The sequence below is a fragment of the Zingiber officinale genome, chromosome 7A, assembly GCF_018446385.1.
Source record: "Zingiber officinale cultivar Zhangliang chromosome 7A, Zo_v1.1, whole genome shotgun sequence".
Classification (NCBI taxonomy): Eukaryota; Viridiplantae; Streptophyta; class Magnoliopsida; order Zingiberales; family Zingiberaceae; genus Zingiber; species Zingiber officinale.
The window spans coordinates 91,771,239-91,789,469 of NC_055998.1; the positions used below are offsets into that span (position 1 = coordinate 91,771,239).

The 18,231-nt window shown below is 35.5% G+C and overlaps 2 protein-coding genes across 8 annotated transcripts in view; one reads left to right on the forward strand and one right to left on the reverse strand.

Moving 5' to 3' along the window:
• The first annotated feature begins 495 nt into the window (after window positions 1-495).
• On the forward strand, window positions 496-6,840 carry LOC122001774 (probable galacturonosyltransferase 6). Of its 7 annotated transcripts, none has more exons than XR_006117475.1 (11): window positions 496-742; window positions 851-903; window positions 998-1,039; window positions 1,180-1,291; window positions 1,411-1,481; window positions 1,681-1,919; window positions 2,081-2,438; window positions 3,310-3,828; window positions 4,323-4,631; window positions 4,910-5,107; window positions 6,819-6,840. XR_006117475.1 is itself a non-coding variant. In XM_042556690.1 (11 exons), exons 1-10 carry the CDS (start codon window positions 622-624, stop codon window positions 4,593-4,595), a joined length of 1,701 nt encoding a protein of 566 aa, XP_042412624.1. In that variant the 5' UTR covers window positions 496-621; the 3' UTR covers window positions 4,596-4,631; window positions 4,910-5,229. The 7 variants fall into 7 exon arrangements, 6 of the variants coding, with proteins under 6 accessions (XP_042412624.1, XP_042412625.1, XP_042412621.1 ...); XM_042556690.1 differs by lacking the exon at window positions 6,819-6,840 and having other exon boundaries at window positions 3,310-3,491; window positions 3,579-3,828; window positions 4,910-5,229; XM_042556691.1 differs by lacking the exon at window positions 6,819-6,840 and having other exon boundaries at window positions 1,180-1,288; window positions 3,310-3,491; window positions 3,579-3,828; window positions 4,910-5,229.
• A 2,153-nt stretch (window positions 6,841-8,993) lies between these two features.
• LOC122001776 (DNA topoisomerase 3-alpha-like) overlaps window positions 8,994-18,231 on the reverse strand; it is a 35,616-nt gene continuing 26,378 nt past the window's right edge. Inside the window, exons 19-24 of the mRNA XM_042556692.1 lie at window positions 16,303-16,381; window positions 16,128-16,199; window positions 15,093-15,176; window positions 11,003-11,176; window positions 10,424-10,538; window positions 8,994-9,447 (exon numbers count right to left, since the gene is read on the reverse strand). Coding sequence (XP_042412626.1) covers window positions 9,216-9,447; window positions 10,424-10,538; window positions 11,003-11,176; window positions 15,093-15,176; window positions 16,128-16,199; window positions 16,303-16,381 — 756 coding nt within the window. The 3' untranslated portion in view covers window positions 8,994-9,215. The remainder of the gene's footprint in view (window positions 9,448-10,423; window positions 10,539-11,002; window positions 11,177-15,092; window positions 15,177-16,127; window positions 16,200-16,302; window positions 16,382-18,231) is intronic.

Consider the following 18,231-nt stretch of genomic DNA (forward strand, 5'->3'; position numbering starts at 1 on the left):
TATTAGAAATTATACGTGTAGTTGCTACAATTTAATTATTATAACAATATTTAAATAAAAAAATTATAATCAGTGCTTTTAATACCTTAAAAAAAACTTTTACAATAATAAAGATGGGTGCTGACTGATGACTCAACCTCATAAATTTTTTAAAACTTTTTAGATTATGTTCTCAGTCAAATTTAAACCTTTGTTCCTTAAAGAATATATTGTATTTTTTATCATTACACTTATAATTGCTTATGAGGAGTTATGGGTCTAGTTTCTACAATTTAATTATTATAATAGTATGGGAATAAAAAAATTATAATGAGTGCTTTTGATACCTTAAAAAAAACTTTTTACGATAATAAATATAAAATGGCCCCCCTCTGTTTTAAGTTAATACAAATACAAACCTTATTAATTCCAAAAGCAATGAAGCAGGACAATTTTACAAATAAATAAATAAATAAATCTATAAAAGCAGAAAACGACGATCGTTCCATTCTCTCGTTTCGAATCGCTGTATCATTTGCCGTTGCCGAGTAGCCGGTGGATCCCTAAACCCTAGCTCCGATGCCGATCTCGCCCAATGCTCGGGCTTAATTGGGGCAGCGGTTCTCGTGTTTGCTGTCCGAGATGGTGGCGCTCCGCCGGCCGTGGCGTAAGGTCGTCATCTACGCCTTCCTTGTCGTCTCGTTCATCGCCCCGCTTGTCCTCTTCTTCAGCGTCCCCGCCGCCGATAACTCCCCCTTCCATGGTCTCACCTTTTTAATACGTCACTGCTTTGATTTGTTTAACTCGCACTGGATTCTCGTTTGCATTCTGTTGATCTTGGTTGGTAATTGTGTGATTTATTTCGGTACAGAAAAGAAGAACTTTCTCAATATCAGCTCTGGTATCCTGAATAGTTTCTCCCCCGTATGTTAATTCATTTGGATCTTCTCATTTCTTTGTTATCTCCAAGTATGTCCCTTTTTATTTATTTATTTATTTGACATGTACGAAATTGCAGAGGCATACTTCTAATGCTATGCAACTCAATTCGATGGAGCAGGTAAAGGGGTTTAACATTATTTCTCATTCTCAGTCGGTCAATTGATTAATCAATCTAGCGTGCTGGTTAATTGATAATTCTATTGTTAATTTGAGCTGGCGCTCCTACTGTTGGTTAGTGAAAAATTTTTTGGGTTTCAGGAAGTTAGTGAGGACCCGCTGCTGAAAGGAGCTATCTATAAAGATGATAATTTGAAGAATGTTCAGATTAAATACAATCAAAATGTTACAATTTCTGGAGCAACCAACGGCAGTTATTTACCTTTTTTGTATTTTATTTGCTTCTACATTGCACTGTTGTATTTAATCTCCTGCCCGATTCATTTGATGAACGTTTTATTTCCTTCCTCTTTGTTTTCTTGTGCACCACAGACTCCAGCTCAAGGCTTAGTGGGAATGGAGACAATCAACCTTATCACGTACCAAATTCTGCTGGTGGAGAGGTCATTTGACATGGAATACTTATACACTTTTGTTTCTGCTATCTAGCTGTTGTTGTTGTTTGTTCATTTAGTCTATTTGATGGTATTCTACAAAAGAATTTAAGATAAGAGAGTAACCTATACCTGGAAGAGCTCGAAAATACTTACTTTATTATCCTTATAGCATTGCATTAGTTTCATGCTTTTTATATTCAAACAGGATAAGAAGCAGAAATCTTCTGACAAAATAACTGATGTTTTGACCACTCGAAAGTCCCCCTCTAGACCATCAACTGCCAAGATATGGGAAATGGAGGACCAGTTAGTAATGGCAAAGGCTTACGTGCACTTTTCTTCTTCAAATAGTAACTTTCACTTGTTACGAGAGTTAAAGCTTAGGATTAAAGAGATAGATAGGGTTCTTAGCCGTTCCAACAAAGATGCAGATTTATTTACAAGGTACCTTATTTTTCTGGCAAATTGCAAATTAGAGAAAGTTGATTGAGTGCAATCTTATCTTTTAAATCACTACTATGGCCAAACAACTTTTGTATGCCCAATGGGTGTTCTTATGCATAGAATTGCCGATTATTTTTTGATTGAGAAAAGAGCTTGTTCAGTGACTTGCAGAAAATGAAAAACATGGAAGTAACTTTGTCAAAAGCCAGAAAATCTCATCCAGAGTGCTCCGCAATGGCATCAAAATTACGTGCCCAATTATTCAATGCTGAAGAACAACTCAGGGCTCAACAGAACCAAGCTTCATATCTTGTTCATCTTACTGGCAGGACCTTCCCAAGGGGTTTTCACTGCCTATCTATGCGTCTCACTACTGAATATTTCGCATTGCATCCCGATTTGCGAAAATTGCCCAACAGTCATAATTTTGATAATCCAGATCTTTATCATTATGCTATTTTCTCTGATAATGTGCTGGCATGTTTGGTGGTTGTGAAGTCAACAGTAAATTCATCACTGGTAAGAATTACATATGTTGTTTATGCTTATTGGTGTCGTGTTTTCTGACATACATTCTTGAGAAACTAAGAGTATTACTTGCACTGCTTCGGCTATTCTAGAAATTTATTTGAAGTAGTTTTTGATGCCATTGTCTATGGCCTTTATCTTTGTGATATATTGTTGCTAGTGATATTGTGAAACAAGAATAATAAGTTGTCCTAACTATTTGGGGCCAATTAGATGGACCTTATCTACACATAACCATATTGTTTGTAATACCCAGGTCACTCGTGCTAATGGTTAGAATTCGTACTATGAAGCTGTTAAAGTTGATGCACATGCAGGATTCAACTGATGCAATCTTTAGCATGCTTACGTCTCACTTGTTTGTATAAACTATAAACTGTGTGATAACCACTGCTTTCCTTCTACCATTTGAGTGGACACAAGTGTTTCCTATTTACCATCCTATCATTTTGTTAGCCGTGCCTTATACTTTACAGCATAATCAATGAAAAATCAACAAAAAGAACATGTGGTAGCTGTATATTGGAACAACTGATTTCAGAACCAATTATTTCTTCTCCTCTTTCCTCCTAGTTCCATCCAAAACAACATAGGTTTTCATATCCTCCTATCAATTAGTGTCATGATGACCATTATTTCTAATTGGAAAATGCATGGATTCTCTGTCAACTAGCCATGTTGGTGATTCTTATGTTTGGTAGGAATGTGGGATGCTTTACATATCTTGTATAAGTGGCCAAACAATATTTAATTGCCTGTCATCTATCCATTGAAGATGAAGGATTTATATGTCGAGTAGACTAATTGTTTATGCATTTCAAATGCTTTTTCTTCAAGTTTTTTACTTCTGGTTCTTTTTCAGGAGCCTGAGAAAATTGTCTTTCATGTGGTAACTGATTCCTTCAATTTTCCAGCAATGCTAATGTGGTTTTTGTTGAATCCACCTGGAAAAGCAACTATTCAGATACAGAGTTTGGATGATTTTGTATTCTTACCTACTGGCTTTAATTCAATGTTCAGGCAGTCAGCTAAAGCTGATCCAAGATATGCTTCTCCACTCAATCACCTTCGATTTTACTTACCAGAGGTCTTCCCCTCCCTTAATAAGATTTTGCTTTTGGACCACGACACAGTGGTGCAGAAAGATTTACGAGAACTGTGGAATTTAGATATGAAAGGCAATGTAAATGGAGCAGTGGAAATGTGCAAGGACAATGTAACATCACAGAAATTGGAAATGCTTGTGAATGTTGCAAATCCAGCATTCGCCAATAGTTTTGATGGCAAGGCATGTTTATGGGCATTTGGCATGAATATATTTGACCTGCAGGAGTGGAGAACACGAGGTCTAGCTGCAACTTATCATAAATGGAATGAAATTGTAAGTAATTCTGTGTCTTCTGAATCATTTTGGTTCCTTTGATTTTTTTTGTTAGCATGTATAAGTACAGTTGCCAGAAGTTCAGACCTGCCTATTCAGTTTGATGGAGTTCTTAGTTTTATTTGTCATTTGTTACTTCAGAGGCTTCTGTAGTTGAAATTCTTGGATAAAATGTTTATTTTGCTAACTGTGCGAGGTATTTTGTTGCTTGAAGTTGTGGTGTAGGTAAATTGCCCAGTAATTTCAGTCAATTTGTTGTTTTTTCAGATGCTAGAAACTTCTGGCCTTAATGCTTAATCACCCTATTTTTTTTAAAAAAAATGAATCACTATCATATTTTAATAATTCAATTGTAGACATGGTTGGGAACCTCAGCCATGAGATGGAGTTCTTAAATTTATACATTTTCCATGTTCTCCTGATTACTTTTCAGTTGTGATCACCGAAATCTAAGATTTGTCTCTCGTCTGGTCCTAATCACATTTCCGCTGCAGGGGAGTAAGCATCTGTGGAAGGCAGGAAGTCTTCCACTGGGTCAGTTGCTTTTCTACAACCACACTATGACCTTGGACAGACGGTGGCATGTTTTTGGGCTCGGTTCTGATTTGAGAGTTGGAGTGACAGAGATTGAGAAGGCAGCAGTGATCCATTACGACGGAAACATGAAACCATGGCTAGATACTGCAATTACAAAATATAGAGGTTACTGGACCAGATTCCTTGACTATAGCAATCCTTACTTCCGACAATGCAACATCCATGGATAATTAACTGCAGGCTAGCACTCTTCTCTTTGTCTAATGGTCCGTATTCTTTGGTTCTCGTAGACCTGTTTTTTTTTTCCAACTATTTTCCCTCCTAACCATTGATGTAAATCCAACATTTTTTTCTAGTTTCTAACACAGCCATTGACTTGGCAACAGCTATCTTTTTGTTGCTGAATAATATGAAATATACAGTTTTTTCTCCCAATGGATATGAGCCGGAAAATTATGTTATTTTACCGAATACTGGTGTTAATAATCTATGCTGAGCCTGCTAATTGTAGTTTACTGCTGATCTGTAGTACTGGAATCTCTAGGTATATCAGTATCATCTGAAATTCACTACTTATCGTCGAAGCATCAGGTTCATCATTCTTCCAGCCTTTAGTAAAGCCAATGCTTCTGGCATGAAATGATAGTAAATGTAGATCCAGCAGTAACTCCATGAATCAAAACAGTTGGCGAAGAGGAGCATTGCAGCATCGACCAGAGTGATTAGAGCAGAGCAAAGCGAGGTGATGAGTTTTCAGTCCTCAAAATACTCCTTTTTAGCTTCAATTCGTGTCAGATTCACCTCTAGTTATTTTCTCCTCTTTTTCATTTCTTCTAGATTTATTATAAAATATTTCCTTTAATATCTTATTGAATATGCTTTTTCTTTTTTGGTTATATTACTGAACTTGCAAAATCATGTCACCATTTAAACATACTAACATTGCAATTCATCACTATATATCAGATATAATTTTATTTGTCTCACAAGTTCTGCCAGTTGCAATTTGGTCTTAAAACAATTCGAGCAATTATCAAATAGTTATTAAGAAGAGGAGTTTGGAAGCAATGGTCAAGTTATTGCTATGTCATCTTAATTCGAGTTGCAGAAATACATGCATCGGACTGTCCTTCAAGATTTACTCATAAAAGGATAAACAAAAAGTGGAGTTTTGTGTATAGAAATTTTCAAGTATTTGATTTTTGTACGAACTATATATGTTTTTACATAAATTTTAAAGCAAAAGAAACTTGAAGGTAATATTAATAAGAAAAAATAGATTAATTTAAAAATATTATTCAATTTGGTTATTATTCCTTTTCAATGACCAACCTCAAACTTTAGCGAGCGGTGAATAAAAAACAGGGTCGATGTCTAGTCGGGATATAATCAAGTAACAAAAGGTTTCAAAAAAACTGAGGAAAAAGGAGGACTACTAAGACTTTCTTCTTCTTCTTTATTTTTCGGTCTTCCAATTCATTAATAGCTTGGAGACGATCATGTGTTCTATGATCTTTGATCTCTTATTATTATAGTATTATCTCAATTAGTAGATGTTTAATATTGTTTTTTTTTTTTGAAAAATTCATTCGTCTCCTTCGAGCTTAGCCAAATTTGAAATTCGAACATAATTTTAAATTTGATAAAAAAAAATACCCCTAGCGTATTAAAAGTCATGGTTTTATCTCGACTGTAGGAAAAGAACTAAAAGAAGAAAACCTCTCATACAATACTCTTAGAGGGTTTTTAATCTTTCCTACCAACACAATCTAATTAGTACTTAGATGATAAATTGTCATATAAGAATAGGGATCGAATCTTAGGAAATAATCTTTTAGTGAATAAAATTCTTTTCATCTAGAGAGGTTATTTGATCATCATGATTTATTCCCTTCATCTCGTTATAGGACTGATGATGAGAGACATCTGGAGTGAGCAAGTCATCTTTTACCACATTAGAGGGTTTTTAATCTCGTTAATAAATTTACAAATGATTAAGATTAAATCGGTAGAGGATACATGTGAATCATTCCTTTAAGTTAGTTTCATTCACATCCTTTAAGTTAGTTTCATTCTATTGGAGTAAAAAGATGATGCCAGTCCTCTTAGGCAGCCCAATATGTTGGCCCTTAGGTTAGATAAAGATAGATAAATTATGAGGGCATTTTATCCTAACACAATGACCTTTCATATTGAGGAAGTCAAACACCCAACAGTGAAAGCTACATTCTAAATACCAAAGAGCACATTTGAAACAAAACAAAATTATTAATAGTTTGTGTGATATTTTGACAAACTTGAAACAATGAGGTTATTTGAACAAGCAAACTATTATTGGGGTAAATTATAAAAATTCTAGTCAACGTTTTTTCCGACAAATTACTATTTTAATGCATTTGATCGTCATTTGAATTCAAATCATTTTGAAGCGGTTTATTCCATCGATTGAACAGGTTCTTCTCCAATTCGATACCGAGAACTCATCATTGGATCCGAGGTCCTAAGCTGATTGAGCGAAATTAACGGCCATGGGTGTTGGAATCGCTGGTGGCGACAATGCTCTGCCATTTATCCTCGCCGTCATCGTGATCCTGCTTGCCGTCGACGGTATGTCCTACGCTGCGACAAGGTTCACCTGCTGCGTCCTTGCCCCTTCTGCTCCGGCTCAAGCACTGCGGCCACAAGCTCGGCGTCCCTGTCCTCGTCTACAGATATATCTATCGCCGACTTGCCGATTCCTGAGCAGGGCCCTCTCAAGATTCTCCCAAATCCTAGCCAATAATAATAATAATAATAATAACTTTTTAATATATTTTTAAATTTGTTTCTCAAATTTTTTTCATTTGAATTTGAGATTAATAATGACTGTTTTAAAAAAAAATGATTTATTTTTTAAAAGATAAAATATTATTTCTATATAAAATTTAGTTTTCTCATTAATATTTAGATAATTTTTTTAACATTGTTAAATTACTTAATTTTTTTGAGACATTGTTGAATGTAAATAAAATTTTATTAATTTTAATTTTAAATTTTTTTTCTAAGGAAGCATTTTACTTTACGTTGTTTAGATAAAAAAAAAATCTCTGATTAAGTGTAATGAGGAAATAAGATTAAATAAAATAAAATCTTGACTAAGATATATAATTAAATAGAATAAGATCTTGGCTAAGTGTAATGAGGAAATAAGATTAAATAAAATAAAAACTTAGCTAATTGTAATGATGGGGAAATAAGAATATGTAAGGTATAAATAGGAATAATGAATTAATTGATAAGATGCTTATCATGATATTTATTAATGTGTATGCTATCATTAATTAATATTAATGATCTAATTTAATTTTTTTAATGTCTATTTAATTATTTAATCAATGGGCTCCAGTAATATTGGGATCCCAGGAATAGGTTTTATTGGCCTATGCCTTGAGTTAGGCCTGTTCCTGAGACATGTACGAGGTCTACTTCCTACCAACCGATACTCATTTGGTAGTATGATATTCGATCTAACTAGAGGTGCAAAACAAATCTGAGCTGGTTGGAGCCTATTCGATTCGAATAATATTTGATTTGTATTCAAATCTATGATAATATTTTGTTCGAGTGTGCCTGAGTCGGTCATGAGCTTTTGTTTAATTTTATTATATATTTATTATTTTATATTTTTAAAAATTAATACCAATATTGTTGATTTTTGAAATGCAACACCATGTACTCAGATACACTACACTATAGTGGACGATCAAGCAAAACCAGCAATAACAAAGAGTACAAGGAACACGTGGGAAATTTGATTTTAGCTCGAACAAGAAGTTAGTTTGTCCCAAAGGCCAATGTTACATTGTTGGTTAGAAATGGGAATGAAAAATAGATAGAGTGGATGAAGAATGCTTCACTGTAAATGAGTTTTAATCTCATATTGTCTCATGTCTCTATTATTTGTTTATATTGTAACATTGTAGACAAAAATATGAGAAAAAGTTCTCTCTCACGCGTCGTACGTAAGGAGTGCCAATCCAAAACTTGAATTGCACTTAATCAAATTAACTCATGTGCGAACATAATCTGTAAGCGTTGAATGTCAAACCGATCAAGATAAAATTTGCCCAAATGAATGAACTCACATTTTGCCATTCGAATCCACAACCTACGACAACCTCGAAATACAATCAAAAGTAGAACAAATTTATTTTAACACTGCATCATACGCAGACCTCAACATCATTTCTTTTTAATTTAGACAGTCGAGCGATCTCATTCCCCACTTAGCATCTACTCGGGTAACTTCCGTCCCAACTCGACATCCACTCAAACGACTTCCGTCCCAACTCAACATCCACTCAAGCGACTTCCATCCTGACTTAGCTGCACTCAACCTTGAGATTATCAACTCAAGCCGCTCAACAAATAAGTTTAATTTAATTTGTAATTTCAATTCAGACATTCCTTGTATCTCCAACAACCCGCCCAATATATAAGTTTAATTTGATTTATAATTTCAAATCAGAACACACTCCTAGTATCTCCAGCAACTAAGATTGTCCAACGTTACCGAATACAGAAAAATGAAAGAAGAAAAAAAAATGAAGGAAATATGTAACACTGGACTATGCAAGTTACAGCAAAAACTATTTGATAACTGCATGAATCAACTGATACAAAAAAAGGACAATAAATTACACCAATTCTACGGTATCAAGTACACATTTCCGAAGGATTTGAGCGCTTTACTTGATACTCAAAAACCCATATGAAGAACATTTTCAGATAACTAATGAACCATAAATACATATAATAACAGCGAGAGATGGGGCCATTGTGAAAGTGCAAGTTGAGAACTTTCAAAAGAATTACCTGCCACGGTTGGGGCAGGCATTTGCAAAATGGGAAGGGTCACCGCATACAAAGCAGCTACCGGATATTGGTTCTCCAGTTGCTGATACAAATGTGCTGCTGCTAGTACGCCCACCTCTCTGACCCCAGGCATTACCACCTCTCCTTGAGGTGGAAGACGACCGGCTGGCACCCCCACGGGATCCACCACGTCCTTGAATGCCACCATTTTCCAAACTGTCTGCCCATCTGCATCACAAAATAAAGATACATTATGACAAATCTCATTTTATTGCATTGACTAGATTCAATTCTTATTTTAGTTCCGCCTAGATTCAATTCTAACACTTGCCTAGATTGAATTCCGACAAATTTATTTTCATCATTTATTTAAAATATCAATTACCTAAACTCCAAAACCTAAACCTTCAAACTTAAAAACATTAAAACCCACAAACCCTAGACCCTAAATCCAAAAAACCAAACCCTAAACCTCAAACCCCAAATTCCAAACCATAAACCCCGAATCCCCACACACCCCTACCCCCCCCCCCCCCCCAATCCCCTAAACCACAAACCGCAAACCTCTAAATCCTACAACCCTAAGCCGTAAAACCATGGATCATCATTTGTTTGATCCATCTAGAGAGGTGTCTCCACTGGCATTGTCGTACTTGATTTGGACAATCTTATATCCCCACTTGACACAGTCGGGTTGATTGTGGTGAGGGTGAAAAATACAGAAAGGGGAACAATTTAAAGAACAACTTGCGTCTAATTGAATTTTAGCTTTCATTTATAGTGTTTGGTAAATTGTTGTATGACTTAGTCATTTAAGAATGTCATGTTTGCCCTTGGTAATTAATTAAAGGGATAATGTGTTCTCAATTATAATGTAGCATATTCTTTGATTTGGTTATTTGTTTCCTAGTTTTCATTAGAATGGAGATTATAAAAGGTAGGCAAGAATCCATATGATTTCCATCTTTCAATAAAGGAGTTTCACTTTATTTTCTCCATCTAAGAGTTTTCCTCTTAGTGAGGTTGGTTCATTTTGTTTGTTTTCCATGTTGCGCAACAAAGAACATTTGATGGATACATAAAATTACTCATCAGGATAAGGGAAATTATTAGACATGGGAACAAGCAACAATAAAAAAAAGGGAAGATAAAATTGGTCATCCCACATGATGGGAATTGGCATAGAGGAGATAGATATACATACACAAAAAAGTGGCATCCCCGTGATTGACATGTATAGAACTGTCTTCCCTGATTACTTTCTGTATTAGCTGTTCGCAATGCACATGCTTTTCCACAAGAGTCACAGGTAACTTGACCTGGATAACACATTCCGTCAAAAATGTTACTAAGTGAGAATAAAATAATAAAAATTTGATATCTTAATAAACTAGAAGCATTACAAAGAGAAGCCGATTTCCTGTCAACTATATGGTCACAATCAAGTCAGTTTTGAATTTATGATTCCATGGTTTCAATCACCATTCATCTCTCACGCTTTTTTAGTTTGTTGTACACAGTTTGGTTTAAGTTTTTGGCTATTTTTGTTTCTTGTGGTGTATTACATGGAACTTAAAAGCTAGGGAGCTGCGCAATGATTAGATTCAATTTATTTAAGTGCAATGGAAATTCAGTAATAAGAAATGGAAAAAGGCCAAAAGTAAATCTACATATTCAAATTTGTCAAGGTACCGTCCAATGATTAGGTATTTGAGTTGCTAAATAATTTTTCTAACTAAAACATTTTGCCAATGTTGATGCAAACTCAATGACAGTTAATCACCTGAATCACTTCTTGTATTCTGGGATCGGAGAGATCGAGCAGACTGTTGGCGGGAAACTTGGGAGGGGCAATCATTCATAGAATGCCCTGATTGTTGACAATACCTGCAGAAGTCCTGCCTGGTATTGTTTCGATGTGAAGTATACGGAGGATGTGAGTCTTGCTGACCTCTTGCTGTTAGAAACAGGAAAATCAAAGTCTGGTTCTAATTCAAGTCGCCAACAAAAATATAAAACTCAAATACTAGACGTCTCAAAATTACTAAATAGGTTATCAACCATTGGTTCTTCTAGTTTTTTTTTAATCTAGGAAGTCATGCTCAAGTGAAATAGACTGCCATGCGTTGAAAGGGAGTCCTATATAAATAGTAAGCAACGGCAACGATATTGTGAAACAAATGCAGGATATCTATTTAAATTTACATTGAACTATTTTTTATAATACTGTAACACTAATCTGTAAATCTCCAAGACTTCAGTATTACCAAGCAAGAATTCTTATGCAATCTTGTTATTGGTGGTTCAAGTGTAAAAGGCTTAAATGACAAAAGTAAATCACATTTTGCCAACCAATCATTTGCTCACATTTTCCAGATTCAGTATACAACAACAACATGCAATCCTTTATTCCATTAAGTGGAAACAACTATGTGGATCCTCCAATGCCATTGAGCTCGATCCCCTATTATATCCTCATTTATATTCAAAAAAATTTTATCATTGTTGCTCAAGTCTTCTTTGGTCTCCCTCTTTATCAATTAATGTGCATATTTATCATCTTTCACATCGCCTAACTGGGACATTTATTGATTGTCTAAGTATATATCTATACTATTTTAAACGTGTTTCTTAGCCTTTTCCCTAAATAAGGGCAACCCTAACCTTCTCATTAATAGTCTTGTTTCTTATTATGTTCATCCCAGCGTTTAAAATTTCATTCCGCGCCGGGTGGAACTGGCGAAACTTACCGTTCCGCCCGCGCATCGAAATCGGCACCAGGCCAACGAAGGTTTCGTCGCGTCATCACGTGCGCCTAGGAGAATCGCGCGTGCGCGAGACAGCATGGGTAGCGTTGCCGGAAGTGTCGCGACGAGCCTGAAGCATCGCGACGTTTCTAGCAGCGCCGGAAGCGTCCCGCCGAAATGTTGCGGGCGCCGAACGCCTCACGCACAGTCGAAGGCATCCGCGGGATCGTGGTCGTGGTCCGTCACGGGCGCGTCGCGGTCGCGTCACGGGCGCGTCGCGGTCGCGTCACGGGCGCGTCGCGGTCACGTCACAGGCGCGCGTGTTCCGCCGCCGGAAGCGTCGCCAAACACCTCCGGTGTCGTCGAAGGTGCCGCCGAAGGTGTCACCGGACACCTCCGGCACAGTCGGAGGCATTCACGGGTCGCGAGCGCGTCGCAGTCGCTAGCGCGCATGTCCAGGCTTATTGTACAAAATTAACCCTAATTAAATCAAACAATTCCCACGTGACAGTGATATTTTAAAGAAGTTTTCATAAACCCTAATTAAATTATCCTAATAAAATATAAAAATTATATTTAAAATTTTAAAAAAATTAATAAATTTTATTAAATAATATTCTGAAATTATTTTAGTGTTTTAAATTTTATTTAAAAATTATAAAAATTTATAAATATTCTAATAAATCAAATTTATATTCTTATACATTTTAATTATTTTATTTTTTTTAATATTTTAAATATATATTATTTAAATTATTAATTAAATAAATAACTATTTAATTTATATGATTATTATATATAAAATAGTATTTTATATTAATTTATATAATTATAATTATTTAATCTGGATATTGGAGAACTATAAAGATTATTTAAGCAAAATATTACAAGAACCCTTCAATTTGATTTGCGTCACTCCTTTTAGTATTAGTAATGTAACATATTATGATATTATGATGTATCAATTTTAATTTGTGTTATTAATAGATCAATTTTTTTTAAAAAAATATATATTTAATTATTTTTTCTAACAATATTAAGTTGTTTAATAATGGAGAACTTATATGAAATCAATATATAACTTATTTTTAAATTACACACAATAAATATATTTATCTAAAATTACTGTATATAAATAAAAAATATCGAAACTGTATCGGCACGACACGATACGATATCGAAACTGTATCGTTCCGGTCTGAGACCGAAACCTCGACACGAGTCGAGATTTTAAACCTTGGTTCATCCTTATATATATACATATTCACTTTAACATCCTCATCTGTGACTTTCATATTCTGCTCTATTCATTTCATAATCTAACATTCAACTCCATATAGCATAGCAATTCTAATTGTCATTTTGTGAAACTTTCCTTTAAACTTTATGGGTACCTCGAACACAAAGAACACCTGACGCTCTCTTCTATTTCAACCATCCTCTTACATCCTATGTAAAACATCTTTATCATCTCCTCCGTCCTTTTTACAAAAACAACCCTAGACACTTAAAACTTAAGTCATATGTAACTCTCATCTCTTATCTTAACAATTACCTTGTGCTGCTACTAAACTTAAATTCCATATATTTTGCCTTTACTCTAAAAATTTTTACTTCTAATATTTTCTGTCAAGATTTAAGCTTAACATTTTCTCTTTCACATGCTTCATCAATTAAAACAATATCATATGCAAACAACATGCACGAAATTACTAATGTTGTATAAATAATATCATACCTCAAACCAACACATGTAGCAATAAAGTATACAAAAAAATTCAACCGATGCTATGTATAAGGAAAAAGGGAGCACAGATCTCCTGGACCACTTTTTTGTGATCCAGGGGATGTGCCACTCGTATTTGCGGTCGGATCGTGCCCGCGATCGGATCGCAAATTGTTGTGATCCCTTCTTGAATTCACCGTCCCCACCAGGTTATAGTTTTTGTTCGGAGCGGGCTGCCGAAGGCCGCCCGGAGGACACTCTCGCTCGACGCCCAGTAACTTGGCCACTTATCCACCACCGGAGGCCTCCGAGCGGCCTCTGGCTGCCCGCTCCGAACAAAAACTATAACCTGGTGGGGACGGTGAACCCAAGAAGGGATCGCAACAATGTGCGGTAGGATCGCGGCCAAGTGTAGAAGTGGGTACATGTGCACTATGGGTGGAAGTATACAAAACAAATATGTATAACTTAGTCAAATATGGAATTAGAATTCACAGTATGGGACAAAGCAAGATAAGTGGAATAGCTCCACAATTGATCATTCCATGTTGGGCAAGATCTATATTGGTAATTATAATACATTATAATAGCTAAACAATAGAAGGAAAAGCTATCAAAGGTACTTCGGTGCCAACAAGTAATTTTGTCCTAATTCCCTGTGAAGTGGATCTAAAATCTAGACCAAGTCAAGATACTTCGGCACAAACAAATAAATAAATAAGAGAACTAATAAACACACAATGTAGATATAATTTATGCCTAAAAATTGCTAAGTGTCTCATTCTTTCATCTATAATTTTATCATATTTCAATTCTCCAACTCTCCAGTTTGAAAGGGCTGTCTTTGGACATTGAGATGAATTTGGAGGAGAATTATGATCTAGAAAATTTGAAATCAGACAAAGTTATAGATGATAATAATTTAGTAAATTTGTACACCAAAATTCTACATGTGGAAATTTTTGATAATGTGCACACTATGCAGAAATGAAGCTAATAATTTCCGCAATCCAAATGCATAAATTGCCGAAGGTATAACAGATAGGACATAACAAGTTTTAAAAACATATATGTTATTGAAAACATTATAACAGATAGGACATCGCAGCTTTTGAAAAAAATATCATGGATTTATTTTCTTCTTTATACAATTATTTTAGGTGTTTCTTATTAGAAATGGCAAAGTGGGCCCTAAAATTTAGTCCCCACAAGGCTACAACATAATAAGATTGATTTTAATTGAGGCCCCAGAAAGAATATCTGAACACATAACACATCATACATCAATCCGGAAGAGATAAACAATTCAAAGTTGTGTTGCATACATAAACCCAAAAAAAAATTCAATATGTCTGCTTTAAGAAAAAAGCAATTCAAATACCATAGATTCTAGGACGAACCTGACATGCCAGAAGGATGGCGAGACCCAGTTCCACAAATCTCAATTAATTCTCTTAGTATCACATCACAGCCGCCAATACAACCTGAAATAAATGATCCAAGCTAAGTTAATAAAAAAGTTAAAATCAACAGAGTTTAATGTACACTTCATATCATCATATTCACATTTCTGATCAACTTTGACAAGATATACACTAGAAATATGTTAAATTTGAACAAGATTGCATGGCTGACAGTGAAATATCAAGAAAAAGATACTAATGGAAAAAAGTGTATCCATGTTATTTCCTAGATGAGAATCATACCCTTTACCTTTTTCATTCCCAATTTTTTAGTTACTACCATTTTTTTATTTTTTAAAAGATACTCCTATTAACCTAGTTGCAAATTTCAGCCCATTTATCATAAATTTCAATTCATCTACAAGATGCTAAACAAAGATTGAGTTTGGAAAGTAACAACTATGTTCAGTTTAGATTGTTAGTCAGTTTCTTGCATTTTGTTATTTAGAATATGAAGTCTGAAATAGAATATGCTGAATATTTTGACCTAAATATCTTCTCTGATTTTTTTTCTTGTTCAAATCCAAATTTACTAGTACAAAAACTATGAGAGACATGCAGACTGTTTAGTCTTCAAGATAAATTTTGTTTGTGAAGAAGGGTTTCCAATGCTATGGGGTTTCCAACAAATCAATGAGGTCCAAAAATAGTAGAGAACTCAAAAATACTAAAGCTCCAAACAAAGAAGTTATTTCTATAATTCAAATCCGGCTCATTAAGGTAAAAAAAGGAGCTACTTTGATCATGACATCAGTTTAGCTGGGGCGAGAATCCAAAATGTACAGCATTGTAGAGATGGTTAAAAATGATCATATGAAAGTTGACAAGAGAGCGAGGAAAAATGGCTATAGTTTGTTGTGCAGATGCAGATAATTTAGCACCTTTAAGATTGATGCATTTCTTAGCTACCATAGGAAATCAAAAAACTATACCTTTGAATGAACTCCATTGCTGATAGACAATAAAACTTACCCAAATGATCAGCATCATAATTTGGAGGAATCTCCAATCTTCGGAACTTAAACAGAACTTTGTGAATAGGACCTGTATGCATAACTAATTTACCAACACATACATAACAAATTACGAAAATGAATAACCTAGCATAGGTTTGCAGTTTAGCAATAACTGTAGATGCCAAACACACCTGGGGTACAATTGGGACAAATTTGGTCAGTGACAGATGCCTCCGATATTGACCCTGGAAGCCATACAACATTTCTGCACTGAAATATATTTAGATAATTAATATGACACCACAATATTGCAAAAACATTGGCATGAACAGCAATCAATGAAGCAACACTCCAACACCATGTACATGGCCCTTGAGCACTTCAAAGTTGTTGGGATTGTGATCTTAGGAATGGTAAGCAGGTATTAGATCAGATTATAGGTTCATATGATCTTAGTCAAATTTAGGACTGTAACCTCGCTTGACATTCCAAAAACAAGGTGAACTGCTCATGAATTTGGGCCTACTCTTGACCATTCATAGAATTGGGTTGGGGAAGTGGCCAGTTGGAACTGCTAAGCTGAACAAGAGACTAAACATGATGGACGTCAGGCGAAGGAATTTACAGTGTGTTCAGCAGGACAGAGCCAAGCGCCTAGCAGATTTAGGCCAAGCAAAACTCTCCACCAGATTTAGGTGCTAGGGGGTGTCATTGTCATTTCAAAGTAGAAGGTTGCTGCTCGAATAGAGGCATAAGATCTATAGCTTTACCAGCTTGATCAGGACTCCTATTCCAGTCTCTGATTGGCTGCAAAAAGACTTTCACATTTTTTCAATCTTGATGGGGAGAGATAGGATAGAGCAAAGACTTTCACGACCAAGGAAGTAAACTCACCTATTCCTAGAGAAGGACAGCAGGAAGACTTGCAGCTGTGATTTGAGCAACAAGTAATTGAGCGGAAAGAGAGTTGTTGGATCTAAAGTACAACTCAGAGTTGTGGATCTCATGAGCTATGAAGAGGGAATGGAGGCGACGTTGCTTATTGTCGAAGCAAGGCAAGGTGCAAATATAAATGAAGAGTAGCCTAAGGAGGGGATGATGTTTTGCTTGTCCTTGAGGTGGCACTAGAAGGGTAAAGACAGAGGTCAAAGAGGATGGCGGCTTCACATCTAAAGAAGATCTTCTTGTGACATCACGAGATCTAGTGGAGGGAAGCTCACAACCTGACAAGGGCAACCAAATGATGATCTTGAAAGAAAAGAGAAGCGAATGATGACCGATGATCAGGAAGTTCTTGAAAAAATATGAAACCACCACATTAGTAGCCCCCCTACAACGGTCCTATGTCATATGGAGGGAGGTTTAACGGGAGCACAGATGGCAAACGCATGGCAGGGCCTCTGTTGGCGTTGAAACCCTAGGATCGACCCTATCCGATCTAGACAGAATACCATGCGCTTACCATCTGTGCTATAAGTCGGGTGGCATTTGGAAATTCTTCAAGCTCTGATGCTATGTTTTGAACAGGGAAAATTTTTCCGCATAGTACTCTAGATAGCACCTTATCGACCTATATATGCATTATTAATCAATATTTTACATATGCACCCTTACATAAATGTATATTTACAAACTGGTCCACAACAGATCTTTTTGGAGATTTAAGATTTGATTAGTTTCTCAGATTTATCTTGGTCAGTGTTTGTATCAGGATTTCTGATGGAGTTATGTTGCAAATAAATGTTGGGCGATTAGATCTAAGGGCTTTAGTCAATGAACAGTGCTAAAAGGTAGAAATTCTAACTATTAGGCTCTGAACCAGACAACAATGTCACTGGTATCATCAGGTTACTGAAAAATATGGTCTTAGACTGTCCGAAACTAGGTAGTAAGCATACCTGCATTCATCAGACCTACAGACAGCACTTTACAAAATTATGAACCACATCAAAAACCATTTATCAGATATCAGGCATTTCAATCACTCATTGTCCATCTACCCATAAACAGTACAAAAAGGTTCCTCCTAATTTATAACTTTTGCATTGCTATTTTCAACTAATTTTGTCAAATTAAGTTTTAGGACAAAAGCATATGATATTTATAACAAAATCAAAAAT

Coding starts and splice junctions, on each gene's coding strand:
- LOC122001774 (XM_042556687.1), top strand. CDS start 622: ATGGTGGCGCTCCGCCGGCCGTGGCGTAAGGTCGTCATCTACGCCTTC. Junction 1,482..1,680: donor CAAATTCTGCTGGTGGAGAG/GTCATTTGACAT, acceptor ATATTCAAACAG/GATAAGAAGCAGAAATCTTC. Junction 3,829..4,322: donor ATCATAAATGGAATGAAATT/GTAAGTAATTCT, acceptor TTTCCGCTGCAG/GGGAGTAAGCATCTGTGGAA.